This window comes from Diadema setosum, chromosome 6, assembly GCF_964275005.1.
Source record: "Diadema setosum chromosome 6, eeDiaSeto1, whole genome shotgun sequence".
Classification (NCBI taxonomy): domain Eukaryota; kingdom Metazoa; phylum Echinodermata; class Echinoidea; order Diadematoida; family Diadematidae; genus Diadema; species Diadema setosum.
The window spans coordinates 29,658,224-29,678,764 of NC_092690.1; the positions used below are offsets into that span (position 1 = coordinate 29,658,224).

General features: G+C 34.5%; 1 protein-coding gene across 1 annotated transcript in view; it reads right to left on the reverse strand.

Annotated features, from left to right (window-relative positions):
* Window positions 1-682: 682 nt before the first annotated feature.
* The window catches only part of LOC140229700 (NXPE family member 2-like), a 47,139-nt gene continuing 27,280 nt past the window's right edge, over window positions 683-20,541 (reverse strand). The window contains exons 2-3 of the mRNA XM_072309942.1: window positions 1,500-1,994; window positions 683-859 (exon numbers count right to left, since the gene is read on the reverse strand). Coding sequence (XP_072166043.1) covers window positions 683-859; window positions 1,500-1,994 — 672 coding nt within the window. The remainder of the gene's footprint in view (window positions 860-1,499; window positions 1,995-20,541) is intronic.

The window sequence follows — 20,541 nt, forward strand, 5'->3', positions numbered from 1 at the left end:
GCATTCATTGCGATAAGGAATACAGTGGAATGAAATATTCATAGGGACAGAGATATCTGTAAAATTAGTGACAATAATAATGGATTACTAGTATATTAATGATGATGATAATGATTATGATGATAATAATAATAATGATAATGATAATAATAATATGTTACATTTATATCGCGCTGAACATAAAAGTTTCTACGCGCTCAACAAGAGATTTATACAACATGCAAAAACCTATTCTATACAATAAATTATGTAAAACAAAATACAATGCATTAAACATGATACAAGAAGTAAATCAGGGCAGTTGAAAGAGAAAATACTTCAGACAGGATTTAAAGAATTCAGGGGAAGACATGTTTTGTCGAATTCTGGATAGTAATTGGCAAACTGTGCCAAAGTTTCGCGGAACAAACAGGAAAGGCAAGATCGCCATATCAACATAGCGACTGCATATTAGTGCGGGGATTAGTATATGGAAGATGAACATCTTTACTTGACAGTAAATACCGAGCGGAATCACTGCGGAATAATATCATTTCAATGATCGTTTCACTTCATTTCATTTCATTTCATTTTATTTCATTTCATTCAATCTAATTTCATTATTTGTTTCCATATCCCAATACAGTAATACAGAATTATTGTAATATACTGAGACACAATCAATAATGGGCTAAAAGAATACTTACGAGCTAAAATACTCTTGTTCTTTCAGTGTGATGGCACTCATGGTGTATTTTGTTGACTTGGTGTTATCAGTTGTGTAGAATCTCCAGTCCTCACAGCTTAGACCGGGATTTGACGGGCGGACACAATAGAACGGGTACCCGCTGCGCTCGTCTGTATAGTTACATACTGGGCCCTGTACGATCAGCAACCATATTCGAAATGGCACAAGAGTGATACATATATGATACAAATGAAATATCAGATGAAATATCCCATATTATCAATTCAATGCATTATGTATATGATATATATATATATATATATATATATATATATATATACATAATCATAGACAAACATTTACTTATAAACATATGTCTACGAGTTTTATTGATATTAGAAAAAGCAGAACACGGCCAGTCTTCTGGTAATCTGTTCATTTTTGTAGTTAAAACTTTTGTTTACCATTGGGTGCAGTGGTTTCAAAAATGTTTGAGTTATCATATGACTGATGCATGTGTGTAGGTCAGATGCATCACAAAACATCCTACCACACAAACATTTCGCAATAAATCCTAAATTATATGGATATATCACTATTTTTCTCACTAAACCATAATTGTAGACGGTTCATTCTAGAAACAATTTCATTATAACTATTGTTTGCATTTTGTATATTTAACAATACTTAATATTGATTAAACTGATTAACATTTTTACATTAATTGTATCATTCTCTAACTCACAGTTTAGAACCATTTTGAAGCACTAAAACTTGGTCAAACTTGTTTGCACTGCATATGGTAAATAATGCCTTTATTAACTCTACTCGCCTCCCGTATGACCAGAGGAACGCACATGACGTCTTCAGACAACTTTTTCGTGTCATTGCCAATCCCCAAGAACCGCCCAGCGAAGACGACCCGCCCTGGCTCGATATCTCGGATTCTCTCCAGCACTTGCACGGCCTCCCTTGGGTGGACCAACCTGACAAACACCTGTACGTAACCGGGCCACTTCAAGGTGGCTTCTGCCACGTATTGACCGTTTCCAAGGTAATTACTAACATCAAACCCGACTGAAGACTTGGTTGCCTTGGAGAATAGCTTGACCCGGAAGTAGTCCCCCTTGCTTGATTTGAGTTTGTTGTTCGTATCCCTCGCAGTTATCAAGATCCGAAGAGTGTCGTTGACGTTATAAGTTTCTTTTGGCTCAAGCACCTCAAATGTCGAAAGCGTAATGCTGGTGTAACTGAAATCATCAGATTTAGAATCATTACTCGTACTGTTCGTGACTGTTGAAATGTTTCCGGCTGTTCTGCTGAAGACCTTTAGGAGTAAAATGAAAATAAAAAACAAAACAAAAAACAAAACAACAAAACGAGGATAACATCATTAGACCAACGGTATTATATATATATATATATATATAATATATTTATAACATATAGTGTGAGTGTGTGTGTGTGTGTGTGTGTGTGTGTAACACGTACGTTTGTATTGGTAGACTAAACACGATCAGTCTCTTAAGGTCAACTGCTAATCCAATCCAACTAAAAGCAGGATTCAGGAATACGTTTGTCTCAGTTTACTTTGTAACTGCTGCCGAAGTTTTGTGGAAAAAAATGAAATGCACATTATCTTCATTACGGAATTTTGTTGACTTAGGAGTCCGACAATGATTCACTGTTTTCCTTAATATGATCGAAAGTATGGCTGTAAAATCTAAGCAAAAATGAATTCGTCAACAATCTCGTTTAAAGCCTTCAGCAAATAAAAAAAAATGACACATTTGACAATTTAACAATAATTATTTCATTGTGTCATGAATATAAGAGTCGAATAGGACTACGTTTCACATTCATGTTCTATCTGCCAACTACGATTTAGTCATTCAATAATTTTCCATTGGTATTTATCGTTTTACTTTTAGATTTAATTACACATTTTCTTAAAATTCTACCAACTGTGGGCACCAGATTGTTGTATTTCAATTCTAAAAATGCAACAGCTCTTCACAACGCATCACAATTAGGTATACCACGAGTAGCACTTTACATTGTCCTGTATAGTTTTGTATCACACTTGGATTGAAAAATGTATCAATATTCCCTCAAAGGGTGTACGCTGGATCGTTGAATTCCACATCTTAAAATGTAACTGCTCCCTCATGTCAGAGCCGGAGGGGGGTTATTAGCCCGCCCAGGTTCCAGACAAAAACATTATGCTCCGCAGACAAAAATTCTCCAAAATCGATAGAAGTGCCCTGCGACAATAACGCTCATGTGACATTTGCTCCTACGACAATGTTTTTGCTCCGTCACAGTTATTTCCGTGAAAAAAAAAACACACCACAAAAACAGAAAAAACCCAAACTCTCTGGATCGAATTGACGCCCATAATGAATCTATGTGTACATGTCCATGTGCACTATAGTTTGCTCATTTCATATCACCTAATCCATTCCCTTAAGATGGTGGAGTTAATTCGTTCTTTCTTGAAAGTGTGTCGTGTTTATTCGCGCTGGCAATGCGCCCATTTTTGCTGACAAATTTGAGGGACGTATTATATCGCTTTGCACTATTTGCTATACGTATCTGGGTGTCTCGTACTTGTCGGTACTTTGCGTTACGTTTGTTAAGGCGTGTAGCTCAAATAATTGTGATATGATGGTTCTATCAAGTGTGTCGTATTTTTTGTCGTGTCGAAATACAATGCGCCTATTTTTCTGAAGCATTGAAGACGCTTTGTTATGCACTATTTGTTATACATAGTAGATGTCTCGAGACTGTAGGCATGTTCGTATTTTGTGATTTGTTTGCCAAGTTGTCTGGCTCAAATAATGGTGAAATGATTGTGATGATAGCGATTCTGAATGTTTGGCAAAGGGCGGAATAATATTTGAGGACGGATACTAAGAGATGACAGAAACAACAATTTAGACACGCATGTTGTCCATGAATATGCATTTTCTCACTTGTTGCGCGAAAATTGTTCAAAAAATGCAAAAACTCTCCGTGTGGGAGTGGGATGCCCTCCCTTCTTTGATTATATTAACTCTTAAAAGTACAAGGGGGGGGGGGCAATGTGCCCTGCGACCCTAAATTTGTATATGTCTTTATTATAATATCTAGAGATCTTGCGCAATTACCTCCAAATTTGGTGAATTTTCGTAAAAATAGTTCCGAACAAGATGATAAGTTTAATTTGTATCATTTGATTTTGGTTAGCATGGCGACCAAGAAAAACAAGTTGCTTTTTTAATTTTTGAACCAGCTTTATAGTTTTCCCCTGAAGATGTAGACCTATAACGGGGGGGGGGGGGGTGCCACCACATCATTTTTTCATCTTTTAGTATTTCTGTGCAATTTTGCCATTTTGTTTTTGCACTCCCGGCAAAAAAATGCTGATTTTTTTTTTTCTTTGTCTTTATTCTCAACATTTTTCCTAATCAATGAAATAGCTTGAATAAGAATACATATAAAAACATCATATGCATAATATAGAGCTTTATATACTTTAAAATAGTATATGCATAAATTCATATCCATAACAAGATATGAACATTTAAAGCAATTGATCATTTCTTATCAATATTCTTTTATTTATTCTTTGCCTTCTGGACATAAAATTTAAAATTTTAAGATGAAACATTTGTGTTTATTTCATCTTTTCCAGCAAACGTTTAAATATCGCTGCAATCACTTACCCAAAACTATTGTACGATTCATTTCATCGCAATAGCCACTTACACAACTATTCCATGCAACCACACAAGGAGACCTGTAGATACCGAAGATATATTTTGTTTATATTACACCCATATTTTGGAATAGATTAGCTAATAGTTTAAAAGACACTTGTCAGACCATTACGTTCAGACATAAACTGAGAAAATATTTGCTCTCTGCATACAGCGCTATGATTGATTTGCTTATACTAAAACCTTAGCACTTTCACATGTCTGGGCGAAGGAGTGGCATTCATTTTTCTTTCTTTTTTTTTTTAATTCAAGCATTTTGTAAACACTGTTTGAAGAAAATAACACAGCTTGCAAAAATATACCGGTACAAAAATTACAGAGTATACAACACTTTGATTTACTTTGATTACAGCTCAATGAGAGCGCATGATTACACTCACGTAGCTTCCCAACAGAACTCGGTTACTGCTTTGTGCCAAAGCGCGTTGAGCAGTGGCATTTGTCGGCTAAAAGATCCCTTTCCAAGAGTTATCATTTGTGGGCTCTTTCATAAAGCATGATTTCATTTCGCAATACTGGTTGGTGGAGGTGGGGATGGGTTGGATATAGACTGGCGGGTCTGCATGTGGTAATGCAATACTTCACACATCAGGCGTTAGTAAGAATTATCCACCTGATTATAACTCTGGAACAGTAAGGAGTGGCATTTCCTCTCTTCCGATCCTCTCTTCTCTTCCTCTTCTCCTTTCTCTTTGATCTTTGTCGTTTTTTAGTGCCCTTGCGTTCTTTCTTCCCGCTTCAGTGTTGGATCTTTTGGTCAAATCTGAATAAATTTTTCCGTTCCTTCGTACTTTCTTTTTTTTTTTTCGTGATCAACCGTGTGCAAGTATCGTTGCTTTTATCAGCATGATTTCTCGGAACGCAAGGCTGAATGAATAGTGTCTTAACTGTAACATTATATCTTATTTTAAGTTTGTATGTCCTCTCATGAAACTTGAAAATTATAGGACCATGTACAATACGTTTTAATGTTACCTTCAACATATTTATACATCACTTAAAAACACAATCCTCTAATATATAATATTGTAAATGAATGCATTTTGGATATGATACATGTACTGGCATACTGTTTTGTCGGATGATCCAAGTTTTACAAGTTCCATTTTTCAGTAGATCACAATTTTCCATTACCATACATTTACTTTTGTCACTATTGCAAATTATTCATTGACTTTTATCATCATTTTATATTCATTCGTTCATAATTGGTATTAAACTTTGTGGTTTGTATCTTTTGCAAATTGTTAGCAATATAACATCTTACAGATATGAAATGTGTAAATGTGTAACATGAAATGTATAATATCTAGATATAACATCAAATGTCTACATTGTATTATCTTCCGTTGGATGGAAATAAGTTATAGCGCCATCTTGTGTCTTGTGTTGATTTTTCATGACTGTGGTAAACACTTTTATTTTTATTTTATTTATTTATTTATTTATTTATTCTCCACTCATGGGACGGATAGCCCTGGTCAGCTAAGAGCTGTTTTTCACAGGGGTCCGACCATATACAGTATTACAAAAAAAAAAAAAAAAAATACAATCATTAAAATGTACCAACATTGAAACACACGTAAAAGGAATAAGAAAGAGATAGAAAAAATATTTGTACAATATATGCAATATGCTTAGAAATACACACAATACATTACAATATCATATGCATTACATTATTAAAAAAAAAAACAAAAACATTATTCACACAGAAGAAAGAATGCCTCCATCGCTACACATTTTTTCTGTTTTTATATGTAATGAGTTCCATGACCTTTTACCCCATGACCCTTAATCCAGATCAGTTCAGAACCCCAAAACCCAAAACCCAAACCCAAACCCCAAAACCCCAAAATAATTAATTACTGCCACTTCAAAATGTATTGTTATTACATGTCAGGATGAATCGTTTGAAGGATAGGATAGAATTTATACCCTGATAATTTAAATCATTCCATAGTATAGCTCCTCTGTACCTTAGGGATCTATTCCCATAATTAGTTTTTGGTCGAAAAAGTTGTAGTTTCTTTTCACCTGACCTAGTACGATACACTAACTCACGGTAACAAAATAACTCACATAAATATGGCGCATAAAAATTAAACACAGCTCTGAACATAGTACACGCTAACTGTTTCCACCACCGTAAATTAAGACGGTCGAGTTTCAGTACAGTGTATAATGAATTTGAAGGATATCTATAATCAACATTCATAACAATTCGTAAAGATCGATTTTGAGGAACTTGCAATTTTCTCAACTATCACCTTTGGTAAGATTTGCAACTTCAAATGCACTGAAAACATCCAAACAAGACTTGACTATGTTTCTTAATCTGTCTATAAGTAAAATATAAACACAAAATGTTTGCATTCTCGCCTCAAATGACTTATGCTTAAAGCTAATTAATTGAATATCATTTATGACACTTTCTTTGTTTTCATCGTATTTTGACAAAGTGAAGCCCATGCGAATTCCTCGTGAAATTTGATGGTGTCATTCTTTGGTGCATGTTGTGCTTTACATTATTTTTGTGTCAATTTCTTTTTAAAGCAGATGGTTGAAAAAGATGGAAATCAGACGGGGGGAGAATAATGCCCCCCCCCCCCATCCCCGTGAATTACGAATCTTCCAAAAGAGCTTGGGCTTCTTAGGATTTACATGGTTCATGGCTGATAGCTATGACTAAACCACTACATTAGTATTCTGGAAATGCTATCATAAGAAAGTATTATCTATTTCAGATATATGCCATTTCCAATTGCACTTCCAGAACTTGCTCCTTAGGTGGTACCAAGAACGGTTATATAATGGTCTCGGCCTATGGACTGTGAATATCATTTTCTTTTTTTTTAAAACTTACAATAAGTTTCTAAAGGATTAATGCAGCAGTGAGCTTTGCCCCACGCACAAATGAATTTGATCTTTAAGCAATGGCGTCTCTTTATGAACCACCTTCCCCTCCGCTTGTGATGTGTTCATGAAAAACGTTGCCAAAATCATGTTGTTGACTGCCCCTTTATAAAGTCAGCAATGCCATACCATGATAACCTAAGTATAATCATATTATTGATAGGAGGGATACCACTGATATTTTGTCATTTACAGATTAACTTCCAGACCTGGGGGAGGGGTGGGGTTAGGAAGCAAATATCTGCGTTAGAAATTTCAGAGCTTACTTTTTGGTAAATGATATTCTCGTGAAATTATTTGACATGACTGTTACAACTGAAATCACGCTCCCGTTCATATAAGTAATACGTTCAGTGCATGGCTATCTTTTCTACATATCTATTCATTTCAATTCATGTTCCTACTTTTCAGTCAGCATCTATAAAGGAGTGGGGTTTCAGCAGAATTCCCTTCATTTTGTGTGGATTCATCAGAATATGATTTTGAAGACTTCGCTCTCAAAACGAGTTCAGTCCATCCTTGTCAATTTGAGATTTGGCGATTAAAGCTGCTAAAACAAAGAAAACGAGAAAATCTGTAATATTTGTAATCATATCTTTAAGGACGTCTTTTTTTTTTTTACTTGTTTAACAAGTGATGAATTACTTGAAAGCTTTTATTTTGCACCATCTGTTGATGGACTATAAAATCTTTACAAAAGACTTTTAAAGGGAAGGTACAGTTTCGACTGAGAGGGGTTTTCAGATTCTTAACATATTTTGAAGATGATTTCTTTTTACAAATAATGAGAAAGCTCATATGAAATATGAAAAAGCATACAATGCTAAAAGGAATTAAAAGTTTATTTGATGAAAATTGGTTTTGAAATGGCTGAGATATCCCAACCAGAGTGATTGTAATAAAAGGTGGGACCAACCTTTTATTAAGACTGTTTTGTTTTACTTTGTTTTTAAATATCTATGTCATTTCAAAACCAATTTTTCAGAAAATAAACTTTGATTTCCTCTAATAATTGTATTCCTTTTATATTGTCATAAAATGGTTTCTAAGTATCTCACAAAAAGTTAAAAACTGAATTTTCACGTCAACCGATACTATACTATTCCTTTGTCATTTTACCATTGTCAATCAGTTGCTATACCATTCCTTTTACAAGTTTTGCAATCAAACCTATCTATCTATCTATATATATATATATATATATATATATATATATATATATATATGTAATTCGTAGTCCGCATAAGTCAAATAATATTATCAATAATAAAACCGAACTCCAGAAATGGGCATCTATCATGCTGTCTATACAAACAGTTTATTTGAAGAACGCACAAATTTTCGGGCTCCCTGCCCTTTGTCAATTATGTGTGTGTTCTTCAATTAAACTGCTGGTACTGACAGCATGATAGATGTCCATTTCCGGAGAGATCTGTTCTAGTGTTGATAACATAACATATATAACCGTGGTGTCTTCTGTTGTATGTTGTATGTTTTTTCAGCGTCCATCATGTAGAGATATATTCGTTTAATTTTCCGCCCTATTGTTCCACTGCTCCTCCTTTATTCCGAAAATTTCGAAAATCACTAGAGTAAAAAGTGCAAATAAGCTCAGTAGTTAAAAATAATCTCCAGACAAAACATGTATGGGGCTTGCGTGTTAAGTTAGAGGCAAACAAACTTAGAGTCCTCCATTTTGGCAAAGTTTTTTCATCATGTTCACTTAATATCTTCTTAAAATTATTGTTTACCATTGGGAGCAGTGATGAAAAAAAAAAATAAAGAGAATAATAAGAGATGTTTTGCTTCTTTTGACCATAACTTCAAAAATATACCTTTATATGTAGTGACCAATATATCATTTAAAAGATATTATTTTGTACTTTATGACAGAGACCGTACTTCAAAATCTTCAAAAATGGACTTATCGGTTTTTGCGAACAAACTCTTCATTTTTACCTCTAATTCACATTTCAGAACCATTTTGAAGCATTAAAGCTAGTTTTTTGTCTGATCTGCAAATGGCAAATAATGCCTTTAAAGTGAAAACTCACAGAACAAAATCCGTTGACCTGCTGTTAGTGAGATATGTTGCGGGGGGGGGGGTAAGCTATTGCAAAATACTCTTTCGATTGGGAAATTGACTGGGGCACACAAATCGTTGTGGCCATCATATTAGTTTAAGCATCTAATCTGCACCTATACCTTGGACATGTTGCATAAAACTTTAGCATGAGAAAACTCGGCTTATTTTGAAATGTGTTAAAGTCAACGTCAGCATCATGCTTACCTGAGTTTTCAGTTCTTACCGGAGTTTTTCCTCAAGTAAAATGTTTGATGCAACAGGCCACTTCTGTTGAATAAAGTTTGAACTAAACTTATTGAATTCATTATATCTGCGCGAAATCAGACACACATTTGCGAAAAAAAGAAAAATTCAACGTGATAGAGGAACCGGAATCTAATCTTTGGTCACGTGTTTCCAATCTAAGAATCAGATTGCGTGGAATCAACAATGGATGCACCAGAGGAGGTATCTGCTGAAAGAGAATAATCTTCAAATCGGCAACGTTAACAATGGATGAATGTTATCGATAAGTGTACCTTCTGTGCACATATATGCTGACGAGCATGTCTGTTATTAAGCAGGCCAGCACTAGTCTCTTTTTTTTTTTGGATGTCCCCATCCCAAAATAAAACCGAAAGCAAAAACAAAACAAAACAAAACACAGACGGAAGTTGCGATGGAATTTGTATACATGATAAACGCCATCCATCATCATTTTTTTTCTTTAAAGAAATTGTAAGTGTGCTGTGGCCATATCAGTGACATGTATAAAAAAACAAAAAAACAAAAAACAGATAAACACAAGTCTTCTTTAACGCAGAAATTCCCTTTTAAAGCCCCACCCCCTCCTTTTCGTTATTCATCAGGTTCGTTAATCCGAAGGCTTGTTTCTCCCAAAACACAAATTTCCCATACCAATATGTTCATTGATAGCAAAGTTAAACAAGGTTTGTTCATCTGATCATTATTCAATGCCGCTTTGAAAGGTTAGTTAATCCAAAAGTTCGTAACACCACAGGTCCGTTAACTAGAAAATAAACAGAAGGTGTGTACTTAACGATCAGTCGGAATTACGAATTTTGTTTCGTTTACGAATTAACGAACCTTCGGAATAATTACCTTTTCTTTTTACTTTAGGATTAACGAACCTTCGGAATGATTACCTTTTTTTTTCACTGTAGGATTAACGAAGGAGATGAATTGTCTTGTTATGAATATTAAGAAAACGAAAGTTATGTTCATTGGATCGAAAGGGAGGATAAAGAAGAATAAGTTGCATATTGTGTATTGGACATGTTCATTCATGTAAATATTGAGGTGTGATTATTGATAGTAATCTCAGATGGGATAAGTATTTAGTAAGATTTCTCGGATAATTGGATATATTCGTAGAATTAAGCATTATTTGCCCGAAAGTATAATACATTTGTTATATAATAGTTTGATGTTACCACAAATAGATTATTGTATTGTTGTTTGGGGTAGAAGTGCACATTGTCATTTGGATAAACTCCAAAAACTTCAAAATCGGTATGCAACTAACGCCACATAAGGAAATACTCCCCAAATTACAATGTCAATCAATTACCATCAAACAGTTCAGTACCAGAGTTGCACATACATGTATTTGTATAAGATAATCAATGGGATGAGCCCACGTTATCTCAGACAATCAATTGCTATAAGACACACACCATTTCATACACCTTATGTCGTTAATTGTCCCTTGTTTATAAACGCCCCCAAGACAGATTATTCTAAGAACTCTTGTCATTATCAAGCTTCAAATATGTGGAATAATTTGCCAAATTTCATTCGAAATGCGCAATCATTGTTTTCAAAAAATTATGCAGGGTACTCAGCATGATTGATAGGTTATGAAAGCATGCATAGAGGTATATATAATGGAACATGTATTAAAATGAACTGAAGTGTGTGTTTATGTTATTTTGTGTTGTATATCATTAAGTTCATTAAGGTGTTTTTTTTGTTTTTTTTTGTATGAAGAAATGATTGAAGCCCGAAATTTGAAGATATTGTATAACAACAATTGTAAGGGGGGAGGGGGCGGTAGGTGAGGTGGCAATACTTTTCTGATTGCCCTATCAACGTGTTATTAAGCTGTAATCTTATCAATGTTTGAGTTCGTTTGTATTTTTGTTTTTGGAGTAGTGGTCAGCTGGTGGTTGAGTTGTAGAAGTTATTTCATTGTTTGTACTTTGTTTTGATGTTCATGACATTTTTATCTGTTCATAATGTGAGCAGGGCCCCTTGGTAGAATTATAACAGTTAACCAACTGAAAGGGCCACCCTCCTGAAAGAATATTGAAATAAATAAATAAATAGATAAAAAATAAATAAATAAAAGAACCTTCACAAAAACGAACCTTCGGAATAACGAACAGTATAACCCCTCCCCCTCCCAACACACACAAACATACACCTTTCCATTTATATGGTTGCAGTCACCCACCAGTCCTGATTGCCTTACTTTGAATCACTGTTTCCATATACCAATGTTCACCTTTCAACTCCTTTTTACTTACTTGGCTATTAGCCGAAGCTGCTGGCGGTGGACGGAATTCTTCCTGATTGGAACCGATTGAATATTGGCTGAGGAAAATTGACAAAACGACCACAGATCCCACAAAGACTGTAAGAAAGGATGATTTCGAAAATGTAGACGTCAAATCAGCCATCTGTAATAGGTGGAACGAAAAAACACCAATGGAATCGTGTCAAACTAAAGCAGATAAAAAGTTATGAAGGCCTATATACCGCAGTATGAGAGACTGCTTAACTTTTCGGTTAGGTATCTAAAGGCCTCGGCAAATGACGCCTTTTTCAGTTGCCATGGTAATTTTTTTTTTTGTCGTTAACCCCCCCCCCCGTATTTCCGATTATAGAGTACTGGAATTTAATAGAATACTGAAACGTAATAAAAGTCACTGAATATTGGATTTGAAACTACTCATTAAAATGCAATTTAAGTAGGTATTCAAGGTGAGGATAATACTCAGAAAGGGCTATTGCTATGGTAACACTTGATTGTCCCCAAAACTTACATACGTTATGTATAACGAAACAATGTATAAACATTATGGAAGTGTCTGAGAATGTCTGTTTCGAGTTAAAATTTTGTTTGCCGCCATCAAAATTTGGTCATCGAAAGTCATATCTTCCCTGTTATACGATAATTGTCATGGCAACTATACTTTGTAGAAATTGCTGTGCCCTTTACAATCTCCCGATAAGACACAGTTGTCATGGCAACACCATGCTGGAAGTCTTAACGTGGGTATGTGCTTGGCTTTGAATCACTAAAAATTGCATATGCGATGTATTTGAAAACGTAAATTCTCTCTGAGACGCATATTTCGTTTTGTTTATTCATTCCAATTAAAGATCAGTCGTCACAACAACAAAAAATTGATCAAAGCATAACCAATCACATATTTCAATAAAACAAGAGTTTACATATTTGACATATCAAGCAGTACATGGAAATGAAAAAGAGAACTAAAGAAACACCTTGTGGCCTTGTATAAAATAAGTTCTCTCAGGTATGTATTAAAATGCTTAAAAATGCACATTGAGTGCTTTACATTTTCAAATACAAACAACAACAACATAATACAGAGATGTAACAATCACTTGAAAATGTGCTTACAAAAGCAATAATGTTCAGTACTTAACAAGAAAATAGTTTTTAACAGATATTTTGACCATCTTTAAATGCTTACGAGACTGTGTATCACTTAATAAGGAATTCCAAACATGAAGATTAAACCGGAGAGATTTTTAATTTATTTATTTTTTAAAGCAAAAGATGTATCAATAAAAATCTCAAACATAAAATAAGTTACTGTTTCGAGTATCATAATGATGGATGCTATTACTTATGAAAAACACTTGAGAAATATTGAGAGGTAACAGATTCTGGAAACACAGAAAACCAATTATTGAACCAAGCAAATCACGATAATTCAAAATATTCAACTTTTTAAATAAAGGGGTTGAAAGAGTAAAGTAATCACTACCAGTGAAAATACGTTTCTTCAAATGTTCATTGCATCTACTCAGCCCTGACTACAATTTCCTCAAAACAACTACACAATGTGTTGAATAAGGTCATACCAATAAATGATACAAAATATCAAGAGCAAGTAATGGCAAAATACTTTAATGCAAATATAGCGACACATCTCGAAATTTCATTAGCAACATAATCTACATGTGTGCTCAATTGTAAATGTTTATCAATATAAACATCAAGAAATTTAACACTGTCTAATCTTTCTATACAAAGTGAATCAATTGTGATTTCAATTCTCTTTCAATTTCAATTCTCTATTGAATCAATAACCCTACTCATTTTATCATAACAACTTTATTAACTTTTTAGTAACTATTCTATTTATTAGCTTTTCCTAACTCATGCTCAATATTACACTTCAAATTGTCAATTTCAGGTCGGAATGTGAAATAAAGTTGTGTCATCAGCATATAAAATTACATTACATATCATCATCATTCAATGTTATTTTTTACCTGGTTGACTTTACTTTCCTAATCTGTTTGGTGGTGAACGTTTGTTTGGTTGATTGTTCTTTTTTGTTTACTCTACAGTTGTGCTAAGTCTGGGTGCCGAAGTCAGATTTTCGACCTATCCTATAATTGTTTTAACGTCCACGCGATCTTTTTCTATTTTCTATTTCTTTATTAGTATTTTCTTTTTGAGTAGTGGTTTTGAGTTTTGACGTGTTTCGGGGTGCTGAATCTAAATTTTGCATGATGCAACCCTTGAATCCTTGCGGATTTTCAGATATACACGAACATAACATCAAAACATTATACAAACTTTCATTTTTTGATGTTTCCTAACTTCTTAGTCACAGTAGTCGACGCATTTGGTATTTGACGCATTATGTATACACCTGCAAATTTTAACAGTATTATCGTGGTTTATCGTAATTTGTTAATGTTTTATCAAATTATTGTTAATGTTTTATTCCTTTCTTTTTTCAGGAGCAATAAAAATGATATTTGATGTTAGGACTAGAAAAAGAAAAAAAAAGTTAATGTCCAGCCTTGTTCTAATGATCAACAATATCTGGCTAAGGACCCTCTCTTACGTACATAATAAATATTACCTAATGATTGTTAGTTAAAGTATTACCACGGCACGGCAATTGTGAAATTTAACTATGATTTCTAATAACTGAATAGTTTATTGACAAAAAATAAAATTTGATAGTTACAATGTTCATGCATTGTAAATCGTCGCATACTTTCGAAGAAAAATAAAATGTTTTCCCATTAATATTCAGTTGATCTTGACACTATTTATGTACCATGGCAACAATGAACATCATTCATTGATACTTTCTCTATTTACGATCAGCTTACCATTCAACAGACAACAAAGAATAGTAAAGAAACAAGGTAAAATGAACATGCGAAGTGATATCATTTCAGAGAGGAGGGTGTACATTTAGAAAATATGGCTAATGCAATTTCTCTTGATTTGTAAGCCAAGCATACATTGTTACGACCAAAATCACTCTGAGAATGATGGCACAAAAGAAACAATCAACTAATGTTCAGGCGGTTTATCAACAGTTATATTGTGGGTACAGACTCGTAATCGGTTTTCACATCAGTACAATAATGATCAATAAAACAATTATAAATCATTAGTGGAATCACTTACACGTATCTGAAATCAAGTACTCCTTCGGAAAGGTCCAAATACGATGCTCGATGCACAAATGAATAATCCGCGATGCACCGATGAATGATACCTCTGACGTAAATCCAGAGGCGCAGGTTACGATAGTCCACGATATAGATCCGGGGTAAAATCCACGATATATGTCCACGGCGAAATGTGCAGAATCCAACGTTATGACGACCACGTCCAGTCGATGCGTTGAATGATGATTTACTTTATATTGTCAAGCTAGGAATCCAGCCCGTCACAGCTTTGCCGTAACAATGTCCGTTGACATTAAAATATGGAGTCTATCTCCAATGCAGGCAAATTAATTCTCTTTAATTAATTCAGGCAAAATGTCTCCCAGGTCTTATCTCCACAAACATAACAGGTCAGCAGGTAACACAGGACTGACTATAACAAGTCGCTTCAGAGCCAGAAGTGACGTAACTCTCAGAGCAGAGGTGTTGGGTACTCTGCCTATACCTCGGAATTTCTCCGGCTTATATACTATCCATTCACCCCTTTCTTGAACATTCTGTAATTTTCTCCAACCTGGGGCCACATACTTGTATACTAGCAAGTCCAAGACTGTTCCAGAAATCCTAGATGACTCACTGCCTAACTATGTGCACAACAGCCTACCAAAAGGAACTACCTCTTTTGCGCTTGAAGGATACACTATTTTTGCGAGTAGTGTAATAGAACTGATCGCTCTGGTGGTGGAGTCGCTTTATAAGTTTTACGCTGCTTTGAATGCACTGTCCATGAAGAGCTTAGCAAAATGAATGACATTGTTGAGTCACTTTTCATTGAGATTACTGTTCCTGGTCAGAAAAACATTGTGATAGGTATTATTTACAGAGCTCCAAATTCCAACAACAAAGAATTTTTATCATATCTCACTGCGCTGCTTACAAACCCTTTATTTATAAACTCAGACTCTTTTATATTCGGTGATTTTAACATTGATTTGTTAAAACATACGACGGATAATATCTCGGGAGAATTTCTACAGACATTCTTATCCTCTTCCTTCTTACCTCTTATTTCGAAACCGACACGCGTTTCCCATCAGTCGGCCACTTTAATTGACAATATATTTAGTAATGTTTTAACCCTTTCAGATAATTTGAATGCGGACATTTGTTTTGGTGACGCTGTCTTAGAAAATGTTTCCCATATAAAGTTTCTCGGCATTACAGTCTGTTGACAATAAACTCTCTTGGAAATTTCATATTGATAATGTCTGTAAAAAAATTTCACGTAATATAGGTGTTATTAATAGAGTAAAAATTTTCATTCCTCAACATTTTTTGTTTACATTGTAGTCATCTCTGATATTACCTTATTTGAATTATGGAATTTTGGTATGGGGAAATACGCATCAATTATTGTTGGATAGGGTTCTACTGTTACCATATGGTTACAAAAGAAGGCTCTTCGCATTATTTGTAATACCGTTCCATATTCTCATACAAATCCTTTGTTCTTTGATAATAAGATTCTGAAAATTAAAGATTTGTTTTTATTACAAATGGGACAATTTATGTATACTTATAATAATGATTGCCTCCCGTCAATTTTTAACTTTATGTTTATGCGTAACCGGACATACCATAGATATCCAACTAGACAGTCAAATGAATTTCATTTACCTCTGTTAAGAACCTTGCTAGCTCAGCAGACTTTTATTTATGTAGGTCCTAAATTCTGGAACTCCCTTCCCATGGATATAAAAAATGCACCTTCATTGAATTCTTTTAAAAAGAGATTGAAAATGTTTCTTTGAAGTCTTATAATGTAACCGAATGAATTTAATTTTGTAATGTATTTCGTAAGCACGACATTGTCTTCTCTTCTTTCACTATAGGCTGCGTTCTCTTGAGGCACAGATAATCTTTCCTGCGTGCTAGTATTCTATACGTGCTCTCGTCCCCACAGTTACAAGCTCTTCCGCTGGAAAGCAGCTCGACAATATATCACTTTCGAAGACGCTTGGCTAATTGTCTCTGTGGGCTTTCGCCCTTGGTGATTGCATCAAAATTATTCAGTCTTTTCTTTTTCTCCCTCTCTCTCTCCCCCCTCTTTTCCCTGTTTTTTGTTCCCTCTTTTCACACTTTTGCTTTTTTTTTTCCCTCTCTATTCTCGACTTCCCCAGTTTCCCGCACTCTTTGTAGTTGTAAGCTTTTCACCCCCTTATTTCCCCCTTTCCCTCAGAGGTACCCACATGATACAAGCCTAGTCTTTTGAGTGGGTACCTCCACTTTTTTTTTTTCGCAGAGTGTATATACAATGTATGTATCTTTTTTGTACTGATCATGTAGACATAAATATTTTGTTAAGTCTGTCTGGTTATGTATATTTTGTTACCCCCATGTCAAACTCATATTGTTTCTTGTACATTCTGTTGGAAAGAAAAAGTGAAAATAAAGTTTGAATTTGAATTTGAATTTGACCGAGATTGTGATAGCAAAGAAACGATACTTTTAAAAGCATTTTCATAACCTTCAATAACCTCTAATTGCATATGAACGAGCAATTGTAAATATATGAATTAGGTAACTTTCATTACACCGTAAAGTTCTATTGAATTGGAAATACTATGAATACATGAAATTATATCGTTCACAGCAAGGGAAGAAGACGTCAATATTTTGAAGTGCTAAATCATTGTACATATCTTAATGTTCTGATACTTAGAAAATATCAGTATAAATGTGGGACAAATTTGGTGCCTTTAGACAAAACTGAAAAATTGGCATAATGCATATATTAATTTCTTTATGCCGCTAGATTACGCCATCCCACTCCGCACTTAACACATAAACTTGCACGAATAAAAAAAAAAAAAATCGATGATACGCCACATCTGTGTGTGCTTAGCCTTTGGTTTTGTGTGCTTATATTATGCTCGTGTGTAAGCACATCACTAACTCCAATAATCTAAATACTTAACAAAATTCACCTGACATTTATTCTGGCGTTTTTTGTTTCTTTATCTATCTATTTTTTTATTTTTTTATTTTTTACTTTGCTTCATAAAGTGAATGTTCAATTTGCAAAGTAATCAGGGATGACGAATTCTTGCAAATATCCTGTTTGCACAGCTGGATGATGTGAAACTGTTAAAGAGAAGTATACTGTTTTTATACTTAATGGGGGGATATCACGTGAAAGGGAAACCAATTAAAAAGAAAGAAAGAAAAAGAATCACGGGATTATCTGTTGGCGGTTAAGTTTAGCGTCATCTTGGCCCACAACCAGGGATAAAGACCGGGATTAAGTTTACAAAACAGGAGTTCCGAAAATGATCTCAGTTTGAAGCTCAAGGAGCTATACGGTGACAACTGATTTAAAAGTTATGAACCTTTAAATTATCGCTTCTGTCATTGCAGGAAAAGGAAACTGCCACACTCCTTTACGTCATTTTGAAAGAACAATAAAGCTTAAAGAAGATATCTAAAGAAATCAACACATTTTCACTCTTCTAGCATAATGAAAGAGCACTTATCTCTTTTAGAAAACTGTAGAAAGATTGTTTTTGTCGGTAACAAATAGATGGAATTTGGAATTTGTACTTTTCATTTAAAATAGAAATCTTGTTGAATTATTTTCTGTATATTGTTGTCCAAATGAACTGTAGTAGATGGAATTTGTACTTTTCATTCAAAATAGAAATCTTGTTGAATTATTTTCTGTATATTGATGTCCAAATGAACTGTAGTAGTCTTCTTATTCAGCAATGAATGCGCCACACCTTTAAAGATTCAAAGATTTTTGATGGAGTGTCCGGTTTTTTTTTTCTCAAACTTTCACTGATGTGTTGTACTGATATTGCTGCTTTCACTCTATTCACCTTTCTATTTGAGCCTTGGTTTTCTTTCCAGTGCTTAATTTCACAATTTCCCCGTTTTATTACGTGCTGTGTGGAGGTTGTTTTGTTTTGACGATAGTGTGTGATGGCGACAAACAATCGAAAATAGTCAATATTTTGTATCACCATGTAAGCATCAATAAATCTTTTTATATAACGCTTTTGTAGTTATTCAATAACGAGGAAACAGTGAATATGAGAGACAAAAGGTCCACACCTGACGCACAAGAACACAAATCGAATTTATTTTTTGTTCATTGTTTATAGTGAGCGAAGCGTAAATTTTGATACGTTAACGGCAACACAGCTGCAGCATGAAGAAAGATGAAATAATCAAATTAGATGACCGCAGTTTAGACAATTTTTTTTTTTCACACCTGAAGGCAACATTGTCACAGTTTATAATGTGAGTGTCATGATTGTGTTTGATTAATCAACTTTTAGTGTGGAATAGGGAACATTAAAATCACATATGAAAAAGTTATTCTTTGAACGAAAGATATTATACAGAGGGGGTGAAGGTTCAGGCGCGAGTTTTCTTCACTTTTTCTCCCTCTCAAATTAAATTTATAAAGATCGTAACTGTTGATCTGTAAATTAACAAACATGTCGGAAAAAAGGAACCAGTGGGACTAGAACCTGTCATCTACTGCTAATTTAAAAAACTCGCACCTGAAGTTATTCTTTTTCCTAACAGATATGGCTTATTAACACACACACACACACACACACACACACACACACACATAAACACAATAAAAACGTTCCGCGGACCTGTGGATATGGTGCACGTGCTACGTAAGGGAGCAAAAAAAATATATATGGTTGAGTGGAATGAAACTTTAGTTAATAATATTATCAAATCATGAGTTTTAATACTTTCAGGTTTCCTTTAAAACAGCGGCAGTTGTAGTGTAATACCTTACACTGTGCTAAGTGATGAATACCTTGGTTGATTTGTGTTATACCAGTCTCTTGTCTACGATATGTATTCTTCCCATGTTCAATATATATATATATATATATATATATATATATATATATATATATATATATATATTATACAGGGTGGCCCAGAAAGAACGGAACACCTAAGATCTTTAATTTCAGCAATATTGTTGCAAATATGTCATTATTGTGCATGCTATTGGAAAGGCCATTCTTTTTCCAATAGACTGACGCCAAGTTCTTTCATTTTGGCTAATGCGTTACGATTTTAGGACCATTTTTGTCAACCCTTGCAATTTTCAAAATGTGATCATTTTGCACTCTCAAAGACACCGAAACCAGCGAGAATTCGGCTTGCCATATTAGAACCAGTAACGTTTACAATGTGTGGAATATGATTGTCATTGTCCGTTACCATGGTGAAGGAGACGACCTGACGACAATAACACCGTCCGCCCCACATTCCGCACATTGTGGCAAAAGCTCCATCGGAAGGGAAGGGTGGAGATAACACTCGCCCACGCCTTCTCCCTGCTCGCCCGCCCCTCCCCCTTCCGCCATGCATAGAAGTAGACTGTGGCTATACCC